At 55.4% G+C, this 23,007-nt stretch overlaps 1 protein-coding gene and 1 long non-coding RNA gene across 10 annotated transcripts in view; one reads left to right on the top strand and one right to left on the bottom strand.

Annotated features, from left to right (window-relative positions):
* CD82 (CD82 molecule) overlaps window positions 1–23,007 on the top strand; it is a 52,571-nt gene that overhangs the window by 19,930 nt on the left and 9,634 nt on the right. For 5 of the 9 annotated variants that reach the window (XR_005373509.1, XM_038563506.1, XM_038563507.1 and 2 more), the window contains 5 exons: window positions 2,544–2,616; window positions 8,444–8,526; window positions 13,945–14,017; window positions 18,857–18,981; window positions 19,110–19,184. Coding sequence is in view for 6 of the 9 variants with exons in the window: in XM_038563506.1 (XP_038419434.1) it covers window positions 8,464–8,526; window positions 13,945–14,017; window positions 18,857–18,981; window positions 19,110–19,184 (336 nt within the window). In the remaining 3 variants the exon portion in view is untranslated. The remainder of the gene's footprint in view (window positions 1–2,543; window positions 2,617–8,443; window positions 8,527–13,944; window positions 14,018–18,856; window positions 18,982–19,109; window positions 19,185–23,007) is intronic. The other 4 variants (XR_005373508.1, XR_005373510.1, XM_038563511.1 and 1 more) reach the window with 1 other exon arrangement.
* LOC119864235 lies at window positions 18,614–21,923 on the bottom strand. The gene is made up of 4 exons (XR_005373511.1): window positions 21,792–21,923; window positions 20,299–20,362; window positions 19,666–19,821; window positions 18,614–19,215 (listed from the first exon to the last, which is right to left on the bottom strand). It is a non-coding gene; the product is annotated as an uncharacterized LOC119864235 (long non-coding RNA).

The following is a 23,007-nucleotide window of genomic DNA, read 5'->3' as shown; positions in this document are numbered from 1 at the left end:
CCTGCTTTACCCTCACCCTCTTGCAGGGGACCAGTAGCCGTCACCAGCAGCCGCCACCCTCTGGCATGGAGGCCTCCAGGCCATGCATACATTTGGAGGCCTAATCAAGCCCCTCAGAGGGCTTTGGACTGTTGGTCAGGAAATCAACAACTAACTTCTGGATAGTAATTGTCATTATTGGTCGCATTTATTTGACACTTCCTGGGTGTCAGGCCCTTGGCAGATGCTAGTTCATATAAGCCCTGCCATAGTTCATTAGTAAGTCCATCTGACAGGTGGGGAAGCTGAGGCACAGTGATGAAGCGATTCCTCGAAGCCACACAGCTGGTAAGATGTGGCAGGTTTGGCATCCTCAGGCAGGGAGAGTGGGAGGAGCGGCCAGGGTGACCAGCATGGACTGAGCCCTACTAGGTACTGGCTGGATTGTGGTTCCTCTTCCTACCTGTGTGTGGTGGGTGGGTTTAGTTTTCCATCTGCTGAGAAGGGGGCAGCGCCACAGTGTTTCCCCAGGTTATGTGGCTGCTTTGCAGCAGCTCCGGGAGGGTTAGGGTGGAGGTGGGGGTAGGGGAACCCAAGGTTGCAGTGTGAGTTTCCTGTACCTGCATGTGCAGAAGGAAGGCCTGGTGAGCCAGGGCAGGGCAGCAGGTGCACTGGGCCCGTCCAAGTCCACCACTGTGTGCTTAGGCTTGATCTTTCGGTGTGACTTGGAGGCTCTTGCTCTTGCCATCCCCTCTGAGAAACGCAGTGATTTGGAAGGTCTTCTGCAGAGTGGATATTGCTTCCCCGGAATAAATGACCCCAGAGGGCGTGAGCCTCCAGGAAGTTGGAGTTGGAGCAGAGGTGCAGGGAGCTTCATGGGAGATTCCCTCAAGCCCACCTACATCTCCCTCTGAGCAGAGGGACCAGGCCGTGCTGGAGACTAGGCTTGTGGCAGTGGGTCTCAACACATTAGAATCCTCTGGAAACCTTAAAAGATCCCAATGCCTGGTCCGTACCCCAGACCAATTTAATCAAGATCCCAGGGACGGAGGCCCAGGCATGAGCAAGTTGTACAGCCCCCAGGGTAATCCTGACCTATAGCCGAGATAGGAGATCAGCGGCTGCTCTAAGGCAACTGGGGGATGAGGGAATTAGGAACCTCTTGGCTTTCTAGGGTTTGTGACCCCCTGAAACCTGACAAAGGCATGTGCATCTAGAGAGAGTTCACAGCTTCCACCAGCTTTCTAACCTCTTTTCTAGAGGAGATTAAAATCCATTCTTGGGAGTAAGCAACCACCCCTTCCCATAAACCAACAATGTCATTTTTAAAGACTGGAAATCTCCAGTTACTGGATCAAGGTTGGTTTGTCCCATCACCTCTAAGCAATCTTTCCTGACCTCCCCAGACACCCACTTCCTTTTCCTTCTTTCCGCAAATACATACGGTGTGCTTAGCCCATGCTTGGAACTGCTTGGGGCTCAGGGATTGTGGCGAATGTGAACGGCCGTCCCCTGGAGGAGCCGTGTTCTAACGGGGGCTCTAGACACACTCGAGAACCCGTAAGCTAATCGCAGTGAGTGGGCCATGTGACAGGCCCCGGTGTCAAGGATGCTGTTCCTTACAGTGGGCAGCGAGGCTCCCTTGCTCCCTCCACCTGTACCCCTCACCCCCACCCCGAGATTCTGGTGACTTGGTCTGGGCAGAGTCAAGGGCCTGGATGTTGGCATGTTTTGATTCTACTGTGCAGCTGGAAGCGAGGCCTGCCGTGTGGATCAGGTGTTCAGGGGAGGCCTCTGGGAGGAGGGAACTTGGCCCATGGGAGGAGGAGGAGCCAGCGGAGGGCTTTGGGGGGAACACTGAGCTGAGGAAGCAAGAGAAGAGATCAGCAAGAGAAGAGAGTAGCCTTAGGAATGCGTGTGTGTATGGGAGGGGGAAGTGCTGAGGACAGAGGAGCAGCGGACAAACCAGGCAAGGCCCCGCCAGGCTCCATAGGAGCCTGGATTTTATAGGGACCATGTCGGCTACATCACGGTTACAGGGTTGTAGGCAGGGGAGCGACAAGGTCTGGTTTACAATTTTCAAACCCCTTGCCGTGTGAATAAGGGATTGGGGAGGATAGGAGTGGAACTTGGGACCCTCAGGGAGCTGCCCTGGTCCAGGTGGGAAGTGGGATTTGGGGCCCCGGCAAAGCGCTGGACTAGAGGAGACAGTTTTGGGCTGTGGGATGAGAGGGAGCATGGGTGAGTGTGGCTTTCAGGTGTTTGGTCTGGGCCAGCAGGGGGGTCACGCAGGGGCATCCCCAGCCCCTCCCCCATCTGCAACCCTGCAGCTCTTAGAATCCTTAGCACCAGCCCCCAAGGTATCCTTGAGAGCTTCTGGTTTGGCATTTCCTAAGAGGTGCTCCATGTGGTATTGAGGGCTATTAAGTGTAAAAATCGTTTGAGTTCAGCAGTGCTTGCTGCCGAGCATTCTGGAGATGTTAATAGGCTGATGTGCCGGTGGCTCCTGGGGAGAAGTGGCACTCCACCGACTGGGTAACAGCAATACCTTCTGTTCTTAACAGCGCGTCTTCTAGGACTCGTACTGAGGAGCCACACCCGAAACCACTGCTCCTGTCCCAGCCCGTCGTTGAACAGGTGAGGCGGCAGGCCCAGGGCGGGCAGTCACCGTGCTGTGCCTCGAACCCCGTGCTCTGCTAGAGCAGGGACTGAGCCTGCACCTCCCCACTTTGGGCCTGCAGGTGCCACGGCATCACATAACTCTTTTCCCCCCCACACTGTTTAGGACACGCAAGTTCTAGGATCAGGCTGGAGGGCTGCTACCCCATCCTCCCAAGCCTCCTACCCTACAGGTGCAAATTCACAGGCCCCGACACAGACAAGGGGTTCTCTTGAAGACACCAGCTCTTCCCCAGGCCCACTTCCTATACTCAGGGTCTTCGAGGAAGGTGAAGGAGCCTTGGCAATGGGTCCTGGCAGTTAGGGCTGGCTCTGAGGGTGCTCACCCCACAAAACCCCCACCCCACCCCTTGGGTGAGGACAGAAGAGGCCTGAAAATAGAGTCTCAGCTGACTCAGGGGCAGAGGGTATCAGTCCCCTTTCAGGTGGCTGAGCACTTGAAAGTTCTGGTGTTTTACATGGAAGTGTCTCTTCCCTTCACTCCTCCATCTTTCCATCTCCCCATCTCTCCATCTCTCCTCCATCTCTCCATCTCTCCATTCTCCTGTTTACCATCCCTCCAACTAGCCATTGCTCCATCCTTCTATTCCTCTATCTCTTAACTCCCCATCTCCTCATTCCTCCAACCCTCCATCCATCTTTCCATCATCCTACCATCCAGCCATCGCTCCATAGATCCATCCCTCTATCCCTCCATCTCTTCATGCTCATGTCCACCCATTCTTCAATCTAGCCATTGTTCCATCCTTCTTTTGCTCTATCTTTTCATTCCCCATCTATTCATTCCTCCATCCCTCCATCCCTCCATCCAACTATCCATCCATCCAGGCAGCCAGCCAGCCAGCCATCCTTCCATTCCTCTATCTCTTCATTCCCCATCCACTCATTCCTGCATTCCTCCATCAATCTACCCATCATCCCTCCATCTAGTTATCCCTCCATCCCCCATCTCCCCATCCATTGCTCCATCCAGCCACCCATCCCATCTTTCATTAGGTAACATTTGCTGGGGGCCCACTTTGTTCTCATAAATAATACATAGTCTTTCCTCTCAAAGTATCACAGTTCACAGGGCAGATGGGACAAATAAGTAGAACATTACTGTACAGCATCAGGAATTAGAATAGCAACTTCCATTTACTGAAAGCCTACCACATGCCAGGCATTTTAGCCACATTATCTAATTTAATCTCTGGACAAATATTCCAAATGGATTTTATTTTCCTACTTTTACAAATGAGTAAGGTGAGGCTCAGAGAGGTTATGTCATTGGTCTGCGATCACACAGCAAGGAGATAAGAGAATCACATTTGTACCCAGGCAGTTGAACACCCGAGCCTGTTCTGGGAACTGATCCAGTCGCCAAAGCTATTGGCAGGAAGCAGAGAGGGAGTGTGGCTAACCAACATGTGTGTTGGCAGGGACAGGCTGACGGTGGTAGAGACAAGGCTGGCTGGAGTAGGAGGTTTCCTGGAGGTGATATCTGAAGTCAGTCTTGAGGAAGGAGTAGGAGTTAGTAAAATATCAGCACAGTAATTTCATTGCATGAATTGATTTGGCGTAAAATTATATATTTGGTCAATTTCAATTGCAGTTGCTTAGAAATGGTCGATTTACCTGCTATACAGTATAACATCAAATAAGTATGGCCTTCCTATTGCTCAGACAGCTGTCAGTGGCTGTTCTGGAAATTTCCAATAAAATGTGCACGCGTGCCATTCCCTTGTGTTGTCGGCGGTCCATATAGCTGGCAGGAAAGCCTGGGAAGACCCCCCAGTGTTTACAGAAAGTGCATACATGGAAGCAATACACTGGGAGACATTCCCTTTGTTCAGTTTTGTTGGCGGATGAAATCCTTGCCCCTTACTCCTTCCAGAAGTGCTGATGAAGGCCTGCCCCTGCTCTGGCCCACTGAGCCCCCCTGTGCCAGCACTGACCTCACTATCTGTTTATAGCGGTGGGTTCAGTTGGGGCCCTCACTCTACAGGTGAGGGGCCTGAGGGCCTGGAAGTCCCCCTTCCCTGTGCCCATGTGCTGGCAGAGCCAGTGTTTGAACCCTTATCTGGGGGGCCTTTGTCTTCTCCCTCTTGTCTGCAATTCCTTACATTCAGTTCTTGCCACCAGCTCGCTTTCCCCCAGGATCTCAAGCTGAAGGCGGTCCTGACCCTTGCTGCCTCTTACAGACACTCGTGTGTACCTCATTGGGTCCCCTGCATTGGGGACATCAACCAGGGGGCATGGCTGTGTGCCCCCGCAACTTTATTTAGGGCCATTATGGTGTGAATTTTGCGTGCTACAAAAAATCTTTTTATTTTCCCAACTAGTTAAAAATGCAAAATCTGTTCTTAGTTCACAAGTTGTACAAAAAAAATAGGTGGCGGGTTGGATTTCATTTAGAGACCCAGCTGGCCACCCCTTGCCCTACAGCAGTGCTTATTCCCATCTCATGTATGAGAAGACTGAGCCTCAGATGCCCCCCGACCCCCTTGTCCCAGGCCCTCTGAATCCAACTTTGTGGGGGAGGTGGTCCCATCGTGGCACCACCTGGGCATGTTCTCAGCCTGAGCTGACCCCCTGCCCTCCTTGGAACTGCCCATCTTCTGCTCCGTGGTGCTTTGAGGGGGAAAGTCTGGACATGGAGGGAAGAGAGCCTTTGCATCCTTGGATACTGGCTAACGTGCCCTGGAGCCGCCACCCCAAGCTCTGGTTCCCAGCGCCTTCTTCTCCCCCAAGTGATTCCGGGTAGCCTCTGGGTCTGCCCAGATGGGCCAAACTGCCTGCCAGTCCTGGGGCTGCCTGGCTTCTGTTCTAACATCCCAGCTGCCTCCTGGAGAGGATGGGGCAGCCTAAGGGGTGAGGCGGCCTGGGTTCTGTCCTTGCTGGTCAATGTGCTGGTGATTTGGGGCCAGCTCCTTCACCCCTCTGTGCCTCTGTTTGCTCCCAGGACACCAAAGGGGCTTTGCCGGATGCCTAGTACAATTTGTGTGAGTGTCCGAGACCAGCAATGTTGGTCAGAGTCTGGAGCATCAGGGGATACCCACTTAGCACCTCCACTTCCTTTTGCCCACTTGGGAATCCCAGCCATCCCCACAGATCCCTTTATACCGTCAAGCCCACCCCTGCTTGTGAGCTGTGTGACTTGGGTGGTTACTTCACCTCCCTGAGCCTCCCCCTCACCTGCTGGGCACAGGAGGATTAAGGGGGATGCCCGACACCAGTGGCTGCCTGGACTCGATGCCATTCGAGGGCAGCTACTCCTCCTCATTCCCTGGGCCCAGAACTGACTCTTGTCCACAAACTTCCCTTTTCTGAGCACTCCCAACCCTGTGAGGCGGCCCTGGCAGCCCAGCCTGAGCAGAGGATGTGGGAGCTGAACGTGTAGAAACTGCTTTCCCGTACCCACGAGAAGCAAGCAGCAGTTGCCAAAGACCGTTTGCTACTTCTCCAATTGCACAAAAACCCAGTGCGCACCACTCGGGCCCTTGGCCGCCGCTAGAGCGTAGTTAGTGAGGTTCTTCCAGTAAAAGGGTGACGTTTCTGTAGACTGCTTGGGGTTCAAGCCTGGGTCAACCACTCGGGGCGTCCCGTGTCACTTACTGGGAGGAGACCCAGCCAGGCACACAGGTCCAGGTAGGAATGAAAAACATGCCTGCTCCATGTGAGAATCTTTCCTCTGCTGCTGTTCTGTTCAGCGCAAGTTTCCGAAGAGCCTGTGGCCTGTCAAGCGCTGTGCTGGAGAACAATAATGCTCCTTTATGTGGACCATCCCCTGCAGGGCTCCCTCGGGCCAGCCTGGGTCCGGGATCACCGATCTCTAGCCCTCCTGACACAGGAGAGTCCTTGTTTTCCCCACTCTGGGTGTGGAGTAGACCCCAGGTGGCATTGCTGAGGCTGGACTTCCCTGACTCCCAAGTCCCAGCTTGGGACCCTTCTTAGACCCAAGCCTTGGACCCTGGTAGACCGGAAGAGCCATTCAGTCAAATCTTCCCATGTAGCACTTGAATCCCCCCAAATGATCTATTCAGACTTTGCTTCCATGCCACTCGTGATGGGGTGCTCATTACTACCCAGACAGCCTTTTCCTTCTCTGGACAGCTTTGTTTTATGTTGTGCCCAAATCTGACCCACAGCAAGGGGTCAGATCTCTAATTGAGATGTCAGAGAACTGGACTCCCTTAAGCCCTCTCCCCTATCCCGGGAGCTATAGAAAGTCAAAGCTGAGCTCCCCCTGGCAAGGATGATGGAAGATTATTATTTCCAGAAAAGGCAGAGGGGACCTCCTTATGGACAGGGGATGTTCACAAGGCTTAGGACTGTGAGTTTTACCCTTTATTACCCTTGCAGGAGGAAGAAGGGGTGAAGCCTGCCCCTCAGCCCTCCTTCCCTCTGCTCTGTGGCCTGCTCCCCACCTCCCCTCCCTTGGGGCCTGTGGGAACAGGACTGGGCCTCGTGCCTGCTTCCCTACCCCCAAGCCCAGCTCTGCCCAAGCAGCTGTCCTATGCAGCTGTCCTGGCCTCAGCTGCCCAGCGCTGGCTCCCATCACCCCACAGAGCTGAGAGCTGGCTGCTCTCATTCCTGGATTGTATGGCTTCAGGGAGGGGTGAGGGCAGCCGGCTTGCAGCTCCCCTCTTCCTCCTTGAGTCCCGCCCTGGCCTGTGGTCCATCAGTGCGGAAAGACAGACACCAGCGTGCTCTAGCATGGTTTGTGTTGTTTCAGAAACATGGGTGTATCACCCAGGATGACAGTGAAGAATTGGAAACAGCCGTGTGTCTAACCATCGAGTGTTGGTTACATGCTCTGTGATGTGTCTGTATCTGGGACTTTAACCCCTAGGATCCTTGGGGGCTCCTGCATGGGTTTTATGGGGCCTGAGAACCCCCGGAAATTATATGTAAAATGCTGCCTGTGCATGAATTTTTCTGGAGGAACCTGACCCTCCAAAATGTTAAATGATCAACAGTATGGAATCCTATGCAACATGTAAAGTTATGTTGTAGAACATTCTTCCAGCATACAGAGACAGTATATTGTAGAATGAAAAAAGCAGGTTACAAATCACGCTATATAGTAAGAGCCCAGTTTTGTTTGAAACCATCTGTGAGACACACATGCTACAAGCATAACTACTAAAATGATGACAGTTTTTTTTTTTTTTTTATCTCTGGGGTGAGATAAAAATTTTTGTTGGATTCATGTTACTCTGCTGGATGTTCTGTCCGTTGGATGTTCTACAAACTTGTTCCTCTACTGGTTCCCATTGTGAGGAAATGGTGGAAGGAGCACTCGGTCCCTTTTCTGAGAGTCTGGACCACCCTCCCTTCTCCCCCAGCAGCCCCCTGGCCCCAGAGGGGGCTGCAGATCCGTGCCACAAGCTGTGGTCTCTTCTCTGGGTCTCCAGCAGTCACCTGCTAGCTTCCTGGCCTCCTAACTTTGACCAGCATCCATGTGGGTATTTCCAAAGCCCTAGAGGATCTTATGTAATTTCCCTCCAGGCTCCATTCCCTCTGGCCTGGTAGAGGGGCCAGGCCAGACTCCAACTGTCAAAACATCAAGCAACCGAGATGGCCTATAGGCCTACCCTGCCTAGCTGTGTGGCTTTGGGCCAGTCATTCAACCTCTCTGGGCCTCAAGGCGCCATAAAATGGGACCTTATGTTAGCACCTCCCTCTGAGATTGCTGCAAGGACAAGCTGGGATGATTTGGGGCTGCTGGGTCACTGATGCCCATCAGCTTTGTTCCCTTTCCTCTTGGCCCTGACCTACCTGTCTCCTCTCTTCTCGCCAGGGAGCTCCAGGACCGGCAGGATGGGGTCAGCCTGTATCAAAGTCACCAAGTACTTTCTCTTCCTCTTCAACTTGCTCTTCTTTGTAAGTATGACCAGCACCAGCCGACCACCTCCAGCAGAGACTCTTCCCTGGGGCAGCCCAGTCTGAGACCCTGCAGAGGCTCCAGGCCCAGGATGGTGGTGGTAGGGGGTGGTGGGTGGGGGCTGAGGCAGACCATTGCAAATGGAAGTGGGTGGGGCCAGCCAGGAGATCTCCTGGAACTTGCATTCCAGCTGGTTCTGTGGCAGGGCCCTGGGTACCTCTCTGAGCTGTCCCCTCTCCTGGAGCACTAAGGTCCTGGCTAGTCGGGGTTGGAGGTGGGCGTGGGTGGGGAAGAGCCCCCTGGGTGTCCCCTCACTCATCCGCAGAGGGTTCCCTGAAATCTTTCGTGCCCTGTGCTGGCTCCCCTGCTCTCCTGCGCCCCCTCTGAAGAATTTGCTGTTAGGATCCTAGATTTCAGCAGCCCCTTCCCCCCACCCCCACTGGGGGGGTTGTACCCTCACCTCCCAGACCGTGTGCAAGAGAGGCAGGCTTGAGGCCAGAGTGGGAACACAGTCCCCCTTCCCCAGACCCACCCTGGCAGGCCTCACCGAGTCCCTGAGCCCCAGGGCCGCCCAGATGGAAGCCTGGTGTCCATCTGGAGCTGGTTTTCCTCAATTTTCCTCTCAGGCCTGGCACTGACTGACTCCTTTTGCTTGCAGTTGCCAGGATGATGATGTGTGTGTTTGAGTGTGTATGTGAGTGAGAGTATGTGTGTGAGTGTATGAGTGTGGACACATGAGTGTATGAGTATGGATGTGTGTATGAGTGTATGAGCAATCGGTGTGTGAGTGTGGGGGGTAGGGAGGAGACTGATGCATGTGTGAGAGTACATGTTAGTGTGCACGTGTGTGAAAGTACATGCGTGTGTATCTGTGAATGTATGTGATGGGGCAGGGGGGAGAGTGATGCATGTGTGTGTGCATGCATGTGTGTGAGTGCATGTGTGTGAATGTGCGTGTATACATGAGTGTGTAAGTGTGATGGGGCAGCAGGGAGTGGCCCAAGAGGCCTTCCTGGGCCCCGGGGGGCTTGGGGGCTGTGTCTCCTCTGTGTTGGTGGTTCAACCTCTAGCATTTAAAAATCAGGCTGAAAAACAGGATGTTTTTATTATGATCTGATTTTATTTTAAAAAACTATACACACATATGAAGATATTTTGAGAGGAGAAGATGCCTCTTCTGACAGGGATTCTTGAGAATTTGGATTTTCTTCTGCATGCCTCTCTACATTTTCCAAATTTTCCACAATGGACATGATTTCCTGGGGAAAAGGCATTACATAGGGTTGTAGACAGTTTGGGAAGTAATCGTTCTTAATTCCCCCTCTAACTATAACCCAACACACAGGTGCTTACAAGTGTGCTCCTGGCACATGCAAACCCACACACGTGCAGGTGCACACGCATGCATCCAGACCTGCCCTGCCGGTTGTCCACACTGGCTCTGGCCCCAGCCCCCTCCTCGGGGACAGTGCTGAGGCCTTGTGTGGCTGTCATCCAGCCAGATCTGGAAGCCACCTAGGGCAGGGCCTGGGCACCTAGGCTTCTCTGGCTTGACAGTCAGCTCCCTCCTGGCTGGGCCAGGGCTCTGGGAAATGGTTGCCCATACAGCCGGAGCCAAGCCTTCCCTGGCAAGTGCGTAGCTCCTGGACCTCAGCCTGGCTTCAAGGCCACCTGGTCAGGAATGGGGAACAGGAGGGTCGGAATGCTGTGCTTCTATCCCTGGGACCCTAGGGATTGGAGCGAGGAGTCTAGGCTATGGCCTAGGAGGTGCGGGGGCTTGCAGCCCAGGGGCACAGCCTGTTCACCCCATGCAGTGAGAGGGAGGGGATAGAGACTTTGCAGAGAAAGGAAACAGGGTTGATGGTTTTGGCCAAGGAGTCCCTTCTCATCCTGCTCCTAGCCTGCCCCGTGGAGCCAGGACTGGAAAAGCTTGTCTCTGGCCAGAGCTTCGGGGGCTGGCTGGCGGGAGTCAGGTGTTAACTCCCTGTGTGCTGGGGCCCAGGATGGCCCCCCAGGATGTGGGGATGGGTGGGGCGGGAGAGGGCAAAGGAGAGACTTACAGGGACATTGTGCATTTGTCCACTCATTCGCTCATCACCCATTCGCCAACGGGATATTTGACATCTCTGTATTCAGACCCCGATTGTGGGTGCCAGGTGGACACGCCAACAGAAGAGCCATGGTTTCTGCACTTGGGGCTGTATTCTGGGGGTGCGGGATGATGTGGGCTCCAGTCAAGTACTTATTCAAATGGATGATAAAAAGGCGGTTGTGCTAGGTGCTGGGCATGAAGGATACGGCCCCCAGGAGAGCAGAGAATAGGGCAGTTGACCCTGTCGGGATGGTCAGCAAAAGCTCCCTGGAGTTGTAGGTGTGGCGGGGCCGGAGCAGGAGAGGAGAGGGGAGTTCTGGGAGAAGCAGCAAAAGTCCAGCGTGGGGGAGTGGGGCAGAGGGTGGCTCCCCGGGATGCAGGCCGCACCCGCCTTCCAGGAAGGATTCTGGTCTTCGTTTTATGCACAGTGGGAAGTGGTTACATGATCAGACTTGTGGTTTGGAAAGTTCGCTCTGGCTGCTGTGTGTGCTCGTGTGTGCGTACGTGTACACGTGTACATCCTTGCCTGCACCCCTTCCCGGCCCCAAACTCCCCGCAAAATTGCCTCATCAGCTATTCTTAGGTTCACAGAAGCCCAGAGGCTGCTGATGCTGTTCTGGGGAAAGACGCTGGCGTGAGGGTCCTGGCTCCTGGCTGAGCCCGTCGGGAGATTCTGGTGGAGCTGAGGGGTGGTTCATGTGGGGGGTGCCCCATGGTTCCAGTCTTGGTTCACAGAGAAAGAGGGGGCCCTAGTGTCTCCCCCTGTTTTTTTTGGCCGCCTGGCTGGGCCTTTCTCCGGCTGGCCTACAGCCTCCTGGCTGGTCCAGCCATACCAGATGGCAGTCGTTGAACATGAGACCCACAGAGGGACCGACAGGCCAGTGCCTTTTTGGGTGCTTTGAGGCCAGCTGAGGAGGTTAGCTGGGCAGTCCTGGATTTCCATCGACTTGGGGCTGTGTTTGCCCAGAGGGTATTTTCTGCCCTACCCTGTGAGAGCAGAGGTGGGCAGGTGAGGGGCTGCCATAGGGCTCTGAGGTACACAGGAGCAGACTGTGGGCCGGACGCCTGGCCATTGGCCAACCGTGCCATGAGGTGCAGGCTTGGGGTGGGCAGGGCCTCGAGAATCATTGGGAACCAGACTCCCAGGTTCTGTAAAGTCCCCCTTCATCCCAGCAAGCTGTGTCACCTGAGAGGAACCTTTCCCCTCAAAAGCACCTCAGAAGCCTCCCTGTCCCCAGAGACTGACTTTCCAGGTGAAGGCCCAGGACCGGTCCCAAGGGTCCCTGCTGCTAGTGTGCCACCATCTGGCCTGGCTTCCAGCCCCTCGTGGATGGACTGGGTGACCTCTGGCAAGGTTGGGGCCTCTGTTTCCCCCATCTGTAGCATGAGGACAGTAACAGGGTCCACCTGGCAAGGGGGGAGGTGGCGTCAAGTGGCCTGCCGGGAGACAGGAGAGATGTAGGGTCATCATCAGAGATGTAGGGTCATCATCAGCTGCGGTTGTTTTTAAGGGGCCCAGAGGAGCGTAGGGTGAGTGAGGTCCTCGCTTGGGGATGAGAAGTGGCACCACGCTGTGCCTCAGGGCTTTGCTCCCTTTAAAAAGCAAAAAAAAAAAAAAAAAAAAAAAAAAATCACAATACCCATCCCGCCTTTATTTAAAAGGTTGATATTTTATCATGGATTTTAAAATTAATTCTGGTTTTTAAAAAATAATTACTGTAAATTCTTATTAATCTTGGTTGCTGAGTTTTTGGTTTTCATTTTTTATTTTTTGGCATCCTCTTAATTTTTATGCCCAGGGCAAGCATCCTGTTTGCCTTACTCTGGGCCTGGCTCTGGCTTTAATGATGATACTGGCTAGAGCAAGGCTGATGGAGCCCCTTGGGCTGGGGTGCTCACACCACCCCGCAGGCTTTGTCAGTAGCTGCTGGCCTTGCAGAGTAGGGGATGATGGCTGAGGTGGGGACCCGGAGCCTGTGATAGAGGTGGGTGGTGACGTGCTAGGACTCTCAAGGTGGCTGATTCCTGAGGTGGGCTCAGGCCAGGCCCTGGGAGAAGGGCAGCACTGTGGGCCTGATGCAGGATCCTCTACTCCCCAAGGGAACCTGGGCCTTTGCCCACACTGCAGGCTCTTCCCAGCCTTAGCTGGCTTGGTGGGATGTGGATCTTGGCTGGGTTCCAGCTGGGGAGATAGGCTCAGGCTGTGGGCCTTGCAGATTAGGGGAAGAGGGAGGAAGCAGGGAATCCCTGGGCCTACCCCTGCCGCTCGCCCCACACCTGCCTTTCTATTCCTGCCTTTCCAGTGGGTTCATGAGCTCATTCCTTTCCTGAGCATTTAGCTTATAGGCCCCTGGACATACAGAGCTGCGTGCAACCTGACCCTGACCTCAGGGAGCTCACAGTCCACCAGAGAGAGACACACACAGAGCACATTAAATCCAGTGGGAGAGGGGATCCCTGGGTGGCTCAGTGGTTCAGCCCACTGAGTGGCTCAGTGCCTTCAGCCCAGGGCGTGATCCTGGAGTCCCGGGATCGAGTCCCACATCAGGCTCCCTGCATGGGGCCTGCTTCTCCCTCTGCCTGTGTCTCTGCCTCTCTCTGTGTGTGTCTGTCATGAGTAAATAAATAAAATCTTTAAAAAAAAAAATCCAGTGGGAGAGGCACCTGGGTGGCTCAGGTCATGATTCTGGGATCCTGGGATCGAGTCCCACATCAGGCTTCCTGCATGGAGCCTGCTTCTCCCTCTGCCTATGTATCTGCCTCTCTCTCTCTGTCTCTCATGAATAAATAAATAAAATCTAAAAAAAAAAAAAAAAAAGAAAGAAAGAAAGAAAGAAAAAAAAAAGCCAGCAGGAATGGCTATTAAGAAGGGTCCAAAGGTAGTTACCACAGAGTAGGGGATCCTCTGTCTGCCTGGGGGGGTCAGGAGCTCTGAACAGCAAGTGGGCTTTGTTGTTCAAGTCCATGGAAGGATTTCTCCAGAGCTTGTTTGGGATGTCCTCAGCCCCTGAGCCAGGCTAGGGTGGAGGGGATGAGCATGGGAGAGGGCCAGGAGGTAAAGTAGAAAGGTACTCCTGGGAGGAGGCTGCACCCCTCAAAGCTAAGAGGCATGGTCTGACCACGTATGGGCATGAGGTAGGGGAGATGGAGGCAGAAGGGGCTCCCCACGCATGGCCCTACTGTGTGGTTGGTGGTGCGTACCAGGACTGGGGGTGTGGGAGTACCTGAGGATGGAGGTGGTGCTCCCCCCCATGTCCTCCCTGGCTGCAGGGGCAGCTGGGCAGGGCCCCCTCAGGCCCCCATTCACTGCTCCTTCTCCTTCCAGATCCTGGGCGCGGTGATCCTGGGTTTCGGAGTGTGGATCCTGGCCGACAGGAGCAGTTTCATCTCTGTGCTACGTAAGGGTCCCTCTGTTCCCCCACCCCTCACCTCCCGCCCCGCCCAGCTGGCTCTGGAGCAGTGGGCCTGGGCAGCAGGCAGGGCAGCTCCTGAGACTTGAGCCTCAAAGCCAGTCACTCTTCCAGCTGACCTCAGGGCCTTGCCCAGGTCCTGTGCTGACCACTCTGCTGTGGGCCCCTCTGCAGGGTTTTTCGGAAAGAATTTTCTCTCCCTCCCCACACAAAGCTGCTGTTGTCTGAAGAACACTGGGGGTTGAGGGAGTCTTGCTCTCCCATCGGGGCCCTTTCCCCGCAGCCCTGACCTTGAGAAAGCCTCTTACATTCCCTGTCCCTCCGTTTGCCAGCTCAGCAAGATGTGGGCAACAGCCCCTCCCCAGTCATTCAGGGAAGTGTAGGAAAGGCCGGGAAAGACTGATTGTCAGGAGTTGATGGTGTGCCTACTGTGCGCCTGGTGCCAGCTAGATGCGTCAGGCCTGTGGACCGAGGGGGAAGTCACCAGCCCAGCCTCCGTTGTTTGTGCTCATTGTGTGCCAAGCCCGGGGCCCAGGCATTTTGCACATGAAAATTGCCTTAATCCCACAACAGCCCTGCAAGGTATTCTAGTCCCACCTTACAAATGAAGAGATGTGGCTCAGAGAAGTGATGCCCCTGGCTCGTGTTCACAGAGCGTCAGTGATAGGTGTGAGACTTGAACCCCTAGAGCTTTGATCCTAAATGCTGCCCGTGGTAGGGGGAACCCAGCATGGAAGCCCCTTCTCTCACTATTGAAGCAGAAGGAAAGAAGCCCAAAGCACTCCTGCACAGACGACGAGAGCCTTTCCAGGTCTACTCACAGCCTCCCCCAGGAAGCCTGCCAGGCTTGCTGCACTGATCTCATGGGCACCCTGAGGTGGAAGGGAGGCACAGCTGAGGGCCCCAAGTAGCACAGTGATGCCACTCCCCTCAGTGAGTGCATCCTTGGCTCACTTCCCTCCCAGCTGCCGCTGAGGCAGCAGGTTTGGCCTCAGGCCCACGACAGCTGCTTGATTTGAATAAAGCGGAACCAGGCTAGGATGGGTGATGGAGAGGCCACACCTGTCACTGTGGCCCCAGGGGGCCAGGCCTCCCCTCAGACCTGAAAGGAAGCAAGGATGGTCCACCCTCCAGCCACATCCGATGCAGCCTGGGGCTGGCTGTTAGTTCTGCCTCCTTCTGGGGGGCTGCAGACTGGGGGCTTGGGTCTGCATTTCCCACCCCTGCTCCCTATGCCTTCCCAATGGGGGACACTTGCTCCTCCGCTCTGATTAGGGCCAGGCTCCCCCACTTCCTGGCTGTGGCCCACACCCAGTGGGCCCTGAACTGTGGGGCAAAGTCTCAAGGCCCAGCTCACCTGCTGCATCTCTGTCCTCTGCACTTCGCCCCCGGCCGCAGGAACCCTCCTGCTGCCCTTCTGGCCTCCTCCCTGTTCAGTTCGCAAACTCTTGAGCTGCCAGGATCTAGAGGTCCCCTAGATGCACCCAGAATGTTTGCACAAATACAAGGGCCCTGGGCCCACCCCAAGGGATTTGACTCCATTGGTGTGTGGGTGGTGGGCCTGGAGCACTGTCGTTTTTTAAAAACTCCCCAGGTGATTTCCCAGGCAGCCAGGGTGCAGAAGCACTGATCTAGCAGAAGGAAAGATTTGCTAAGAGTCACACAGCACATAAGGGCCAGGGCTGTGACCCAGGACTCCTGACCTGCTCTGATCCAGGCCTGCGTGACACAGCTCTTCCCTCACCTAACTGAAGCCTCACTGAGTCCACAGGGTGAGGTGTCTCTGTCCCCATTAAACAGTGCAGGAAACTGCAGCCACAGAGAGGGAAAGTAACTCATCCCAGGACACACAGCCAGGGGCTGGAGCTGGGATGTGAACCAGGCGGCATGGCTCCTGAGCTCCCACACTCCGAGCCCCTGTACTGCAGGGTTCCATAGGTGTCACGCATTCCTGCCTTAACCAGAGGGAGTAAGCGCCATGGTGTGGAGCAGACTCTAGGGCTGGGCTGCCGAGGTTCAGATCCTGGCTCTGCTGCCTGCTAGCTGGGTGATCCTGGGCCAGTTACTTCACCTCTCTCTGCCTCTTCATCTGGAAAATGGGAGTAGGAATAGAATATATCCCATAAGGTTATGGCGAAAAATTAAATGAGTTAATATACAAGAAGCATTTAGAACAGCTCCTCCTAAATAGTCACCCCTACGTAAGTGATTGTTAAATTGATAATGACATTTTTAGGAAGGAGGATTTAGTTCGATTTTAAAGAGAAAGAAACAGAGGCCAGCGAGGCCAGTGAACAGCTTGCCCGCATTCAGAGCCGGTTAGCAGCAGAGCTGGGATTAGACCCCCTATGTTGTTGCCTCGGGTCTCTTTCATATTGGGCCGCTTCTACCTCGCTGGCACCTGCCGGGCCCGGCAAGACCAAGATGTTTCTGCCATGCACAGCGGAGGGCCCCCCCTTCCTAAGTCAGGTTGCTCAGATTGGGGCCAGCCTGAGACTCCGGGTGAGGTCAAGGACTGGCGTCCACTAGATGTTCTGAGAAGCCGAGACCCCGCGGCCGGGCTGGCCTCCTGGGGGAGAACCTGAGTTGGTGGTCTCAGCCCTGGGGTCTTGCCTGCTGCCCTCCCGCCCCCCTGGCGCTCCCCGCTGGGCTTCAGGGCTCTTAGGGACAAATTAGATTGTAAATCTACCCTCAGCGGCCTGTTGTGGAAATAAAGCAGATGATTCGGATAAAGGGCCTTGTTCTGGCTGGCACACAGCGGATTCCAGGCCGTGCCAAGTTCCTTTTCTCTGGGAGTAGTCCCTGGGAGGAACCCGAACCCGGGAAGCTTAGAAAAAGTAGCACTGGGTGGCTTCCTCCTGACCATGCTGATTGCTGAGAGCAGGGCTGTCAGGGCCTGGAATGAAAGTGGGGGTTCAGTGCCAGGAACCCCCCACTCTCCCCCCAGCAGGGCACTGTCTCCTCCTGCCCACATCCCCGCCTGCCTGGGGGCTCCTGCAGAAGAGCTGGGCTGGAGGCAGCCTTGCCCTGGCACCCTGAGAGCAGAGTGGGCTGGCCAGGGCCCTTCCTGAGCTCCAGAACATCCTGTCTGACCAGGAAGTGGAGCCGAATCAGGCCCTCCTCTCCACCCACCCTTCAGCTTTGTAGTTACTTCTTAGGGCAGGAACACCCCCTGGGTGGCCCGGGGTGGGGCCCTCAGCTTTCCGAGGCCCCCCAGGTTGCTGGCCAGTGTTCTCCTTGCTGATGTCACTCCTGCCAGCTCTGGACATGCCCCCCTTAGGAGAGCACAATAATTTGCAGATTCCAGGTGGTCTTGCAGGAAAAGTCTGTCCAGTTGTGATGGACCCAGGAACCTACATCCCTAAGAGGTTCCCCTGATCTGCTAATGCACTCCAGGATGCTCTCCAGCTTTCTGGAAACATCCTGCCCCAGCTGCCTCCTGAGGGTGCAGGGGCTGTGGTGGGAGGAGTCTGCAGCCCCCTGCCAGTGGGGGAGGCACATCGACCCTGGTGCTCCTGGCATATGACCACCCCTGGGTAGAGCGCACCTCGTCCAGGTGGGCTGAGGGTGGGTGTGAGCCACGACCTGTTCTGGCAGGGGATGTGCTGGGCTTCTTGGGAAATGCTGGTCCAGTGCCCCGACCTCCACCCACCTGGTGGGCTCTGTCTGCCCACAGCCCTGAAGAGGGTCCCTTGCCATTGGGCCCCTCCCTCCATGCCTGAAGCATGTCACCTGTCGGACTCACAGTGGCCCGTTCTGTCTCCTTCAAATACATCAGCCTCACTCCTTCCTCCTTGCTGTTCCCACTGCCTGGAACTCCTCCCCCTCTCAGATCTTCACTAGGGCTGCGTCCCCATTCTCCTCTCAGCTCAAATGTCACCTGCTCAGTCCAGCCTTCCCCAGCCACCGGCCCACTCCCTGCCCCACGGCTCTCTACATGGAGCCGGCCTCTGTGTCTGTGTGCAGCTCTTCCCACAACCAGGAGATCTGTTCCAGGCACTTATTGTCTCTACGCCCCCACCCCACTGAATGGCAGCTCCTTGGTGTGGGGACCTCCTCACTCCAACTTCTGTATCCCCAGCAGCCAGCACCCAGTCTGGCCCACGGTGGGCACCTGGTAAACTGGTTAGCTGAATGAATACGCGCCTGTGTCAATAGGTGTGTCCCATGCGTCAGGGGAAGGAGCCTGCAGGTCTCTAAATCCCAGCCCCGCCCTGGGCCCCCACCTCTCTGAGCCTCAGTGAAATGGCTGGGCCAGTGCCTACCAGACAGAGCTATGTCAGAGCTGGGGTTGGTGTGTGTGGAGCCCTAGGGACACAGGGAGTGGGTGGGACAGCCTGGTATTTACCGTTATAGGGACAGGGAGGAAAGCAGGCCTTTAAAGCCTGTGACCTCAGCAGGGGGTGAACCTTCCAGGCTGTGGTTCATTCATTCAGCACACCTTTCGGGCGACACTTTGCTGTGCCAGACGCTGTTAGGAGTGCGGTATAGCTAGGGGCTCAGCAGGGATCAAAGTCCCTGTCCTTGTCCAGTTCACCTCGAAAGGTGGGGTCGCAGACAAGAACAGCAGTAAAATGTAGCTTTTGCAATCCTAAACACCAAGGAGAAAATTAAGAGGACTGGGGATTAGGATAGATTGGGGGTGGAAGGGAGAGAGGGCACACATCCACAGGAGGGATGCGGGGGGAGGGAGCAGGGTCCCCGTGGGTGGGGCAGGGGTGGGGGGCTGACCCCAGTGCTCTGACTCCAAGGGGAGCGGTCCCAGACCTTGGGGCCCTGCTCCTGGTGGTGTGCCTGGCTGATCAAATGCCCTTCTTTCCACCCCAGAGACCTCCTCCAACTCCCTCAAGGTGGGGGCCTGTGTCTTCATCGGTGTGGGTGCCGTCACCATGTTCATGGGCTTCCTGGGCTGCATCGGTGCCATCAAGGAGGTCCGCTGCCTGCTGGGGCTGGTGAGTTCCCTGTTCACCAGTGGGGCCTATGCTACCCTGGGCCAGCTGTGGGAACGTGCACAGCTGTGAGTGGGATGGGGGCACCTGCGGGGGCCATGCAGCTGACTCCATGCTGCTCTGTGTTCCAGTACTTTGCCTTCCTCCTCCTCATGCTCATCGTCCAGGTGGCCGCTGGAGTCCTCTTCTACTTCAGCACAGGCAAGGTAAGCATCCTTCTGGCTGGGCTGGGCTGGGCTGAGGGAGAGACAAAAAGGCCTCTTAGTTGTCACAGACAAACTCATGAGGTGCCCAGCAACTCCCTGCCCCACCACCCTGGGTCCTTCGGTCCCTGTGACCTGCTGGGATATAAGGGGGGACAGCATCTTGGGTGGAGTCGCTGCTGGGCCTGCACACAGCTCTACCCCAGCACTTTGTAGCTGTGGGGCAGCGGGGAAGCCACTCGCCTCTCCGTGCCTGTCTCACCTTTCTGCAAACGAGGGACAGTGATAAATTTGACTTCCAAGGTTCTGGCGAGGATTTATCTTAGTAAAACACAGCACAGTGCTTGACATGGTAAACGCCCAATAAATGTTGTTTTTCTTGTTTTTATTCAAGCACCTCAGCAAGTACTAAATCCATGTCACTCATCCACAGATGAGGCCCAGGGAGGAGACTGTCAAGAAAGAGATTAGTTTTGTGGGGCACCTGGGTGGCTCAGTAGGTTAAGCGTCTGCCTTTGGCTCAGGTCATGATCCTGGGGTCCTAGGATGGAGCCCCGCATTGGGCTCTCTGCTCGTTGCGGAGCCTGCTTCTCCCTCTCTCTCTGTCTACTGTTCTCTCCAGCTTGTGCTCCCTCTCGCTCTGTCAAATTAAAACAAAAAATTAGTTTTGTATCACGGAGAAGGCACTCAGCTTTAAGAAATAGAAAATCAGGCTGACTGCGGCTTCAACTCTAAAGACATTTGCTGTCGACTTAACCAGAAGTTGGGTTGGACTCTCAGGGACCATGCTTCCCACTCTCTGTTCAGTATCCTCATCATGCCGCTTGCTTCTTCACACCACTCACCTCATGGTCACAAGACAGCTGCCACAGCACCAGGCACAACATCCGTACTGGTGTAGCCAGAAGAAAGGGCAAGGGGCAGTGCCAGCCACCCCCCGCCCTTTTATCTGAAAAGCAAGTCCTCCAACAGTCTTGGCTAGACTGGGTCACAAAGGCACCCCTGGCTTCAGGGGGACTCTAAGGACAGAGGCATAAGGGAGAAGAGAAGCTGGGAATAGCCACTGGGTGAGACAGTCAATGGTGACTGTCAAGGTGACCCCCTATGGAACACCTACTGTGTGCACATGGCATCTTCTGGAGGCTTTACACACATTGTCTCATCCTCACGGCAGCTGTGCCCTGTGTTAGGTTGACAGAGGGAGACAGATACTCAGAGAGGTTAGAGCAATAACATCACAAGAACTAAAATCCTCAGCACCCTTGCAGTTGACTCAGGGCACACCCTATACTACTGAGTACAGTGCCGACCACTTTACTTTCATTCTTTCATGGATGCTCTCCATGCCTCCCCTGTCGGGATAGCATGAGAATCCCCATCCAGCAGGGGAGGGGCAAAGGCACCCAGCCTGCCAGGGGCCGGGCCAGGCAGGGGCACAGACTCCAGGACTTAGACCCATGGCACACGGCCCGTGACCCAGCGGACCCTAGGACACCCGCCTTCCTCCAGCACTACGGTTCTCATCCACCGACTACGCAATCAGAGCAGGTGGCTAGTGGGTTCATTTCACCACTGGAAGGTCCAGTTGCCTCAGATCACCCTTAGAAGGAAGGTGGGAGGGCAAGTGGGGGGCTCAGCCAGTGAACAGCAGAGCCCGGATTTGAACCCCAGGCAGCCTGCCTTCTGGGTTCATCAGGGTGAATTTGTCATTGCCGTGGTTCCAACCTGAGTCTGCTCTACTTATCTGTCATCCACGCCCAGCCTGCTTCTCAGGAGAATACAGCTGAGTTCCAGCACAGGGACAGGGTAACTAAAATCATAACAAGAGGTTGGAGTGCACACCGGAGGAGGAAAAGCCATGTCCCGGAAGCCAGGGCACTGGATATTGTCACTGAGGGCTAACTTGAATACTGAGCTTCCCAGCAGCCAAGGCAAAAGGGGAAATAGCAGTTTCAGTAGATGAAAGGAAGCTCTCTTGGCTGTCAGACAGGAGGCTGGTGTTTAAGGGAGGGAAACTCTTTTTCTCCGTGAAAGGATTGTGAGATCCAGTCTTTTGATTTCTGCCCCTTGGCACGTGGGGCTTCTCTGGGACCCAATTAGGGTGGACAAGAACTGGGCCCTGGTGAGCTGGTTTCTATGACTCAGGGGTCTTGGGCGGTCCACCTTCCCACAGTAATAAAGATGGCATCCATCTGTCGGATGCCAACCACATGTCAGGAGCTGGGCTGGTAACTTGATACACATTTCAGTTTCACAAGCGGTTTCCAGTGTAAGAAACTGAGGCCGGGAAAAGCAAAATGGCTTGTGGCCACAGCCACATGTAGCTTGGATGCGTCAGAGTGGAGCATTCCTTCCCCATCCCTCTGACCCAAGGCCCATGCCTCCCTCTACAGCACGCTGCCTCCCTGTGGGCTGTATAATCTGCTTGGCCGACGACCAGCAGCTATGCCTCGGAGGCGTCCCGCGGCCCCTGAGCAAGGCTGGTGTGGCGAATCAGGACTCCGGACTGCAGTCCAGACTGTCTGCCGTACCCGCCCCCCACATTCCCTCCTGCTTTCCCCTCCCCACCAGGCTCCGTGCCTCATGCCCCCTGGTCCCAGCCCAGCTCACCTGGGCCCACCTCTTCTGCAAGGCACAGGGACATTTCCTGGCTCTGCGGGGGAGGTTCTGGCACCATTCTCTGCCCGAGTTGGAATGAATGATTTATTTTTTCTCTCCCAGCACACTGTAAATCCCGCTGGGAGACTAAACATGTCCTTGATGATGTTTATTCCCACAGATGAGGTCCAGCTGGGGAGGTGGGCCTTGGTGGGGCCTGGAGGAAGAGGCCTTTTAAAGGCAATGGGCTGGCCTCCTCGCCCCCCCCCCCCCCCCCCGCACTGTCCAGGCCTCCTGGGCAGGTGGGAGGGCCTGAGCTGCTGGGTTCCCCTCGTCTCCCCAAGTTTTCTCCCGGGATGGCACTGGTCCTTCCTGCCCCGCGTTCCCATCGGCCATTGTCCCCAGGGCAGCAACAGCGGTGGGGTGGGGGACAGGGGAACGGTGGGACCAGGCACATGGCCTCTCAGGCCCTGGGTTCTGTGTCCATAAGTTGAGGGGAGGGCTGCTGGGCCCCCACTCCCACCCAGGGTTGAAGTGAGCACAGCCAGCAACACTTTTATAAGATGGAATGGTGGCCTAGGCCTCGACTCTAGAACCAAACGGCCCCCCTATGTTGGAATCACCTCTCGGAGGCCCTCGGCAAGTGACTCAGCCTCTCCGCTCCACTTGCCTCGCGGGTCAAACAGCAGTAACCACACAGGTCCACTCCCCCTCTGAGCTGCAATTCTGAAATCTAAAAACCACTCCGAAAAGCCGAAATGGCATTTGCAGCTTATTTGATGGCAAAATCAAACCCAAACAGAGCAAGGCTATTTCTGGCCTCTGTGTACCCCATTTAGGTGGCCCTCGGGAACTATGAATGGGAGAGAGTTCGGGGTGTGACACAGACCCCAATCCCTTTCTAAAATTGGAACATTGCTCAGCGCCACAGCACGCTGGGCCCGAGGGCTGTCTCACAGCTCTGTGCTGCGGATCTGAGAGCGACGCCGTATGGGAAGGGCGTAGTGCAGCGCCTGGCCCGGGGCAGATATTTGCTGGCATCATTGCAAGGGTTTATACTGTGATGTTCACCATCATTAACTTCCTTGATGCTTAGTGAGGGCTCAGTAAATGGCAGCCGTTCCTGTTGTCACTGGTGTTAGGATTAGCAAGAGCCGTAGGGGCCAGGATTAGGGAGTGGAGGTTCCTCTGCCTCTTTCCTCCTCTGACTATCCAGCCCCTGTTCTGT

The sequence above is a fragment of the Canis lupus genome, chromosome 18 (genome assembly GCF_011100685.1).
Source record: "Canis lupus familiaris isolate Mischka breed German Shepherd chromosome 18, alternate assembly UU_Cfam_GSD_1.0, whole genome shotgun sequence".
Lineage (NCBI taxonomy): Eukaryota > Metazoa > Chordata > Mammalia > Carnivora > Canidae > Canis > Canis lupus.
The sequence above is the reverse complement of the archived record's forward strand: the minus strand, read 5'-3'. Positions and strand labels throughout refer to the sequence as shown.